Below are 7,500 nucleotides of genomic sequence, written 5' to 3' on the forward strand. Positions count from 1 at the left end.
GCAGCCGGAGGAGTGAACATTTGATAGAGTAGCTGATGAGTTCATTAAGAAATGAGAATCATTGATTCATTGTTATATAGTTATAAGTATTATATTATATATATTGTTAAGCGCTTTGAGTGGTCGGAAGATTAGAAAGGCGCTATACAAGTACAGGTCCATTTACCATTTAATAAGTACTTCCCTAATAATTCCTACTAGAGGACTATATAGTACAGTGGTCCCAACCTGAGGGTCGGCGGGTCACGACCTTCTTGATTTGACAGCGTGAGAAAACGTCAGCTCACTCAGCTGATGTGTGTCTGATGGAAGGATGAGGAGGAAACAGAATATTGATCAATAAAGACAACAGATTATCTGATCTGATGACCAATACATCAACACACTGACACTCCTCCCCCTCTCCTCCCCCTCCTCTCTCTCTTCCTCTCTCCTTCTCCTCCTCCTCCTCCTCCCCATCTTCCTCCTCTTCCTTCTCTTCCTCCTCCTGTCTCTCCCCCTCTTCATACTCCTACTTTTCCTCCTCATCCTCTCTCTCCCCCTCTTCCTCCTTCTCTTCCTCCTCCTCCTCCTCCTCCTCCTCCTGGTTCCCAGGCTCTCTCTCTGTTGTTAATCCTCTGTTTGTTTATTTCCTGTTTGTGGTGTCTGCTGTTTGTTTACTGTCATCACTTGTGCTTTTATTCTGACATGTTCAGTAAACAAACAGGAAGTTCACCTGCGTCACGCTCTGTGGGAACCACACACACACACACACACACACACACACACACACACTACTACATAGTACCGTATAGTACAAAGTATAAAGTATAATGTATAATGTATAATGTATAAAGTATAAAGTATAATGAATAAAGTATAAAGTATAAAGTATGATGTATAAAGTATAATGTATAAATATAAAGTATAAATTATAAAGTATAAAGAATAATGTATAAAGTATGATGTATAAATTATAAAGTATAAAGTATAATGAATAAAGTATAAAGTATAATGTATAATGTATAAAGTATAAAGTATAAAGTATAATATAATGTATAAAGTATAAAGTATAATGTATAAAGTATAAAGTATAATGAATAAAGTATAAAGTATAAAGTATGATGTATAAAGTATAATGTATAAATATAAAGTATAAATTATAAAGTATAAAGAATAAAGTATAAAGTATGATGTATAAATTATAAAGTATAAAGTATAATGAATAAAGTATAAAGTATAATGTATAATGTATAAAGTATAAAGTATAAAGTATAATGTATAATGAATAAAATATAAAGTATAAAGTATAATATAATGTATAAAGTATAAAGTATAATGTATAAAGTATAATGTATAAAGTATAAATTATAAAGTATAAAGTATAATGTATAATGTATAAAGTATAAAGTATAATGTACAGTCTGGGTCTCCAGCAGTCACACACCAATGTATTGATCATATAAATAACCTCACAATAAATCACAATCAGCACACTGGGAGTTGAAATATGAACACTTCTGGTTTTAAAGTCCATTTTGTATTTAAAAGATGTCAGAAATGGATTCAACATCTTCAATAAACCCAAAACCTCCTTTTTTGTATCAATCAGCGAATCAGCTGCTGAGATATTGTCCATATAGCTGATTATTAATGCTAATGATGCTAATTGTTTCATGGTTGTGTGAATGCTTAAATACACATTGTAGAGATAAACCACAGTATCATCAGCATATTGTTTAATATAATTACTGATATATTAACTGTAACCATTAGGCTGACACAGATCCTGTATCACTGTAGTCCCATATTTAATGATCTATCAGTTCATTGGTTTATATTGATTAGGGAGCCGATTATCAGTGTTGTGATCAGAAACACTGCTGTGGAGCCAACACCGGACAAACACGATCAATACTTCCTGTCTGCATTAAAGGACACTGATTGATTGATTGAAAGTATTTAATGATTTATCACACACATTATTGACACACAACAATAAAGAACATCAGGTCTGACAGAGTCCTCTGGAGGAGCATACAGGAGGAGGTCTCAGGGGTCAGCAGGGTCCTGGATCAGTCCGTCACTCCTCCTTCTTCTCCTCCTTCTTCTTCTCCTCCTTCCTCCTCTTCTTCACCTCCTCCAGTCCCTCACGGATCTTGTCCACAGTCTCCTGGTCTCCGGCCTGCCGAGCCAGACTCAGAGCCTCCTGGTAGAACCGGACCGAGTCCTCTAGCCAGCCTGAAGGGGCACATCACACCGGATGAGAAACCAGATCAGACACAGAGGATTCCATGACCTTTAAACTCTCCTGACCTTTAACCTCTGACCTCTCCTGACCCCTGACCTTTGTGCAGCAGGATGCCGGCCATGTTTCCTAGCAGCACGTGTTGGTCCGGGTGTCCGGCGGAGCGGCTCAGATCCACGGCCTGCTGGACCAGCGCCAGGGCGTCGTCATGGCGCCCCTGCAGATCCAAGATGGTGGCCAGGTCGCTCATCAGCACCAGAGTCTGACAGAGACGACGACATCATCAAACATCATTTTACAAATCCCAGTGTTCCCAATCCTCCCAGTATTCCCAGTATTCCCAGTATTCTCGGTGTTCTCAGTGTTCCCAATCTTCCCAGTGTCCTACCTGTGGGTGTGTGTCTCCCTGCTCCTGGCGGCAGATGTTCAGGGCGTTCTGGTAGTCCTGTCCGGCCTGGTTCAGGTGCAGTGTTGACGCTCGGTATCGAGCCCGCGAGTCCAAACACAGACCGAGGAGGAGGCGGGTCTCCTTCCTCAGAGCTTCCTGCTCCTCTGAAGACAACAACAGTCAGCACCTGCACACCATTCCGCTCAGTAACAACTCTTCTGATTGGTGCTTAAACTACAGCTCCTCCTGAAGTCTCACCTGTCTGCTCCTCTGCAGGAACCTCCTTCTGTTTCTCCAGTTTGGCCTCCAGAGACTCCGTACAGAACCTGAAACCGTGCTCTGCAAGCTCCGCCCTCAAACGCACACACACACGCACACACACACACACACACACACACACACACACACACACACACTGTCAGTCAACCGACAGGAAGCTGAGGTCAAAGGTCAGACAGAACAGGTAAATCTTATTCTTACTTGTTCTGTTCAGCGTAGATGGTGGCGAGTTTCAGAGACATCTCGATGACAGCGTTGTCATCCTGGAAACAGGAAGTCAGAAACAGCTGACACACACTACTAACTACTACTACTACTACTACTACTACTACTAAAGGATGAGTAGGTGTTAAATCAGTTGATTTCCAGGTGCAGTTTGGTGTAAAGGATAAACACATACACTCTACCTGTGGTGTTCCTCCTGACAGCATAAAGCTCATTGCAGCTTTGAAGAGTTTTTCTGCCTGAGGCGATAAAGAGGAGAAACAACCATGATGATGATGATGACGAAGGCTTCCGTGCCATCTGTTGCCATAGTAACACACATAGGAGTGACAGTACTCACGCTGTCCAGCTGACCCTGAATGTAGGCCAGATTCGCCATCTGAGGAGACACACAGGAAGAGGTCAGAGGTCATGCAGCTGTAGGCAGCTGCAGAGGTCAAAGGTCAAGGTGTTTACCAGACTGTAGGTGTAGACGATGGCCTGGTTGTTGTGGGTCTGATGAGCCAGAAAGACGGCCTGATGGAGGAACCCCGAGGCGGCCTGCATCTGCCCCCGATACACGCTGAGCTGAGACAGGACACAGTATTACTACTACTATAGTATAGTACGTAATAGTAATAGTAATACAGCCGTAATAGTAATCCTATTAGTAATAGGATTACTAATAGGATTACTATGGTATTACTATAGTATTACTAGGATTACTATTACTATAGGATTACAGTTATAGTAATAGTAATACACGATGTGGGCTTCATTGATAACTGGAAGCCTTTTTGGGGAAAGCCTGGTCTGATTAGGAGAGACGGCATCCATCCCACTTTGGATGGAGCGGCTCTCTTATCTAGAAATATGGCGAAGTTTATTTCTAAAACCTGACAGTCCAGAGTTAGGACCAGGAAGCAGAGCTGCTGTCTTACACACTTCTCTGCGCTTTCTTTAGAACAGTCACCCACCCAAAACCCCATAGAGACTGTGTCTGTCCCCCGACCACCTAAATTATTTAAAGAAATAAAAACAAGAGTTAAACATAAAAATCTAATAAAAATTAAAACCAACTCCTCAGTAGCATAAATATGAGAATGAAATGTGGACTGTTAAATATCAGGTCTCTGTTTTAGTGAATGAATTAATATCAGATTATGATATTGATTTACTTTGTCTTACTGAGACCTGGGTGTCCCACGAGGAGTATGTTAGCCTAAATGAATCCACCCCCCCCCAGTCATATTAATACTCACATTCCTCGAGGCACTGGCCGAGGAGGTGGAGTAGCAGCCATATATGATTCGAGTGTTTTAATGGACCCTAAACCTAAACTAAATTATAATTCATTTGAAAGCCTTGTTCTTAGTCTTTCTCACCCAAACTGGAAAACACTGCAGCCAGTTCTATTTGTTATAGTGTACCGCGCTCCTGGACCGTACTCTGATTTTATATCTGAATTCTCAGAGTTTTTATCAAGTTTAGTCCTTAAATCAGATAAAGTAATTATTGTAGGTGATTTTAATATTCATGTGGATGTTAACAATGACAGCCTTAGTAATGCATTTATCTCATTAATAGACTCAATTGGCTTCTGTCAGAGTGTAAATAAACCAACTCATTGTTTTAATCACACTCTTGACCTTGTTCTATCATATGGCATTGATATTGAACATTTAATAGTCTTCCCACATAATCCTTTCCTATCTGACCATTATTTAATAACTTTTGAATTCATACTATTAGATTATAAGCCATTAGGCAAAACTTCCTACAGCAGATGTCTATCTGACAGTGCTGTAGCTAAATTTAAGGAGGAGATTCCTTCAGTGTTTAATTCAATGCCATGTCTGAATTTAACAGAGTCCTATAACAACTTTAGTCCCTCTGAAATTGATAATCTTGTTGATAGTGCTGCAGGCTCACTACGAAGAACATTAGACTCTATCGCTCCTATAAAAAGGAAACTATTAAAACATAGGAGAATTGCACCGTGGTATAACCACCAAACCCGCCAGTTAAAGCAATAGCTATGAAATCTGAAAGGAAATGGCGCTCTTCCAAATTATCAGAATATCGCTCAATTTGGAAAGATAATCTTAAAACTTATAGAAAGGCCCTCCGTAATGCCAGAGGAGCCTATTACTCAGCATTAATAGAAGAAAATAAGAATAACCCTAGGTTCCTCTTCAGCACTGTAGCCAGGCTGACTGAGAGTCACAGCTCTATTGAGCCACATATCCCCATAAACTTAAGTAGCAATGACTTCATGAGCTTCTTCTATAATAAAATTATTACTATTAGAGAGAAAATTAATCACTAACTGCCATCAACAGCTATCAGTGGCTCTCCAAGTTCAGGAACTTTAACTAATGGAAACTCAGATATAGATTTAGACTGTTTTTCTGCTATCGATCTTCATCAGTTAATTTCAATAATTTCTACATCGAAGCCATCAACCTGTCTGTTAGACCCGATCCCAACTAGGCTGCTTAAAGAAGTCGTACCCTTAATTGGCACTTCTTTACTGGATATGATTAATCTTTCTTTATTATCAGGATATGTACCACAGTCCTTTAAAGTAGCTGTAATTAAACCCCTTCTTAAAAAGCCCACTCTTGACCCAGGGGTTTTAGCCAACTATAGACCGATTTCTAACCTCCCCTTCCTCTCTAAGATTCTGGAGAAAGTAGTCGCCAAAGAGTTGTGTGACTTTTTACATAACAATAGTTTATTTGAGGATTTTCAGTCAGGATTTAGAGTTCATCATAGCACAGAGACAGCTCTGGTTAAAGTTAATAATGACCTTCTGATTGCTTCTGACAATGGACTTGTGGCATTTGACACCATTGACCATGATATTCTTTTACAGAGACTTGAGCATCAAATTGGCATTAAAGGAACCGCACTAACCTGGTTTAAGTCATACTTATCAGATCGTTCTCAGTTTGTACATGTTAACGATGAATCTTCAATAAATACTACAGTTAGTCATGGAGTTCCACAAGGTTCTGTACTTGGACCAATACTATTTACTTTATATATGCTCCCTTTAGGCAACATTATTAGGAATCACTCCATTAACTTTCACTGTTATGCAGATGATACACAGTTATATCTATCAATCAAGCCCAATGAAATTAATCAATTATCTAAATTACAAACATGTCTTAAGGACATAAAATCCTGGATGAGCTGCAATTTTCTGATGTTAAACTCACACACACAAATTTCTTGTACTTGGCCCCAAAAACCTCAGAGACTCACTGTCTAAAGATATAGTTACTCTAGATGGCATTACCTTGGCCTCTAGCACCACTGTCAGGAATCTTGGAGTCATCTTTGATCAGGATTTGTCATTTAACTCCCACATAAAGCAGACCTCTAGGACTGCCTTCTTTCATTTACGTAATATTACAAAAATTAGACACATCCTATCACAGACAGGTGCAGAAAAACTAATCCATGCATTTGTTACTTCTAGGCTGTATTACTGCAACTCTTTATTATCAGGTTGCCCCAATAAGTCCATTAAAACTCTCCAATTAATTCAGAACGCTGCAGCACGAGTACTGACAGGAACTAGAAAAAGAGATCACATCTCTCCTGTACTAGCTTCTCTGCACTGGCTCCCTGTAAAATGTAGAATAGAATTTAAAATCCTCCTCCTCACCTATAAAGGTCTTCATGGTCAGGCCCCTTCATATCTTAAAGAGCTCATAGTACCCTATTACCCCACTAGAACACTACGTTCTCTGAATGCTGGGCTACTTGTGGTTCCTATAGTCTCTAAAAGTAGAACAGGAGCCAGAGCCTTCAGTTACCAAGCTCCTCTCCTGTGGAACCAGCTTCCAGTTGTGGTTCGGGAGGCAGACACCCTCACCACATTCAAGAGTAGGCTTAAGACATTCCTCTTTGATAAAGCTTATAGTTAGGGCTGGATCAGGTGAGTCCTGAACCATCCCTTAGTTATGCTGCTATAGGCCTAGACTATCGGGGGATTTCCCATGGTGCACTGAGCTCCTCTCTTCCTCTCTCTTTCTGCACTCATTCATGTCCCATTAATGCATGTTACTAACTTCACTTCTTCCCCGGAGTTCTTGTGCTTTCTCGTCTCGCAGGTTCTTATCGATCCTGGTGGAACCTCCTGCCATGGTCCTGCTAGATTGCCATTACCAATACTGTTGTTACTGTGCACCTGTCTGTCTGTCTGTCTGTCTGTCTGTCTGTCTGTCTCTCTCTCTCTCTCTCTCTCACCCCAACTGTTCGAGGCAGACGACCACCCACCTAGAGCCGAAGGATCTGTCCTAGGTTTCTGCCTTTTAACAGGCAGTTTTTCCTTGCCCTTGTCTCCAAGGTCTTGCTCATGGTGGTACTGTTGGGTCTCTGTAAATAA

General features: G+C 40.5%; 1 protein-coding gene and 1 long non-coding RNA gene across 3 annotated transcripts in view; one reads left to right on the plus strand and one right to left on the minus strand.

Annotated features, from left to right (window-relative positions):
• LOC127360175 (uncharacterized) overlaps window positions 1–7,500 on the plus strand; it is a 50,885-nt gene that overhangs the window by 43,275 nt on the left and 110 nt on the right. The window contains exon 2 of the long non-coding RNA XR_007883316.1: window positions 7,416–7,500. This exon is cut by the window's right edge and continues 110 nt beyond it. This is a non-coding gene — a long non-coding RNA (uncharacterized LOC127360175). The remainder of the gene's footprint in view (window positions 1–7,415) is intronic.
• Window positions 1,924–7,500, minus strand: part of ttc19 (tetratricopeptide repeat domain 19) — a 7,793-nt gene continuing 2,216 nt past the window's right edge. Inside the window, exons 4-11 of one of the 2 annotated variants that reach the window (XM_051394452.1) lie at window positions 3,576–3,686; window positions 3,460–3,498; window positions 3,302–3,358; window positions 3,096–3,157; window positions 2,874–2,968; window positions 2,616–2,779; window positions 2,327–2,489; window positions 1,924–2,220 (exon numbers count right to left, since the gene is read on the minus strand). In XM_051394452.1, coding sequence (XP_051250412.1) covers window positions 2,063–2,220; window positions 2,327–2,489; window positions 2,616–2,779; window positions 2,874–2,968; window positions 3,096–3,157; window positions 3,302–3,358; window positions 3,460–3,498; window positions 3,576–3,686 — 849 coding nt within the window. In that variant the 3' untranslated portion in view covers window positions 1,924–2,062. Of the gene's footprint in view, window positions 2,221–2,295; window positions 2,490–2,615; window positions 2,780–2,873; window positions 2,969–3,095; window positions 3,158–3,301; window positions 3,359–3,459; window positions 3,499–3,575; window positions 3,687–7,500 lie in introns of both variants that reach the window. The other variant, XM_051394453.1, reaches the window with a different exon arrangement.

Source organism: Dicentrarchus labrax, unplaced genomic scaffold, assembly GCF_905237075.1.
Source record: "Dicentrarchus labrax unplaced genomic scaffold, dlabrax2021, whole genome shotgun sequence".
In the NCBI taxonomy this organism is placed as follows: Eukaryota; Metazoa; Chordata; class Actinopteri; family Moronidae; genus Dicentrarchus; species Dicentrarchus labrax.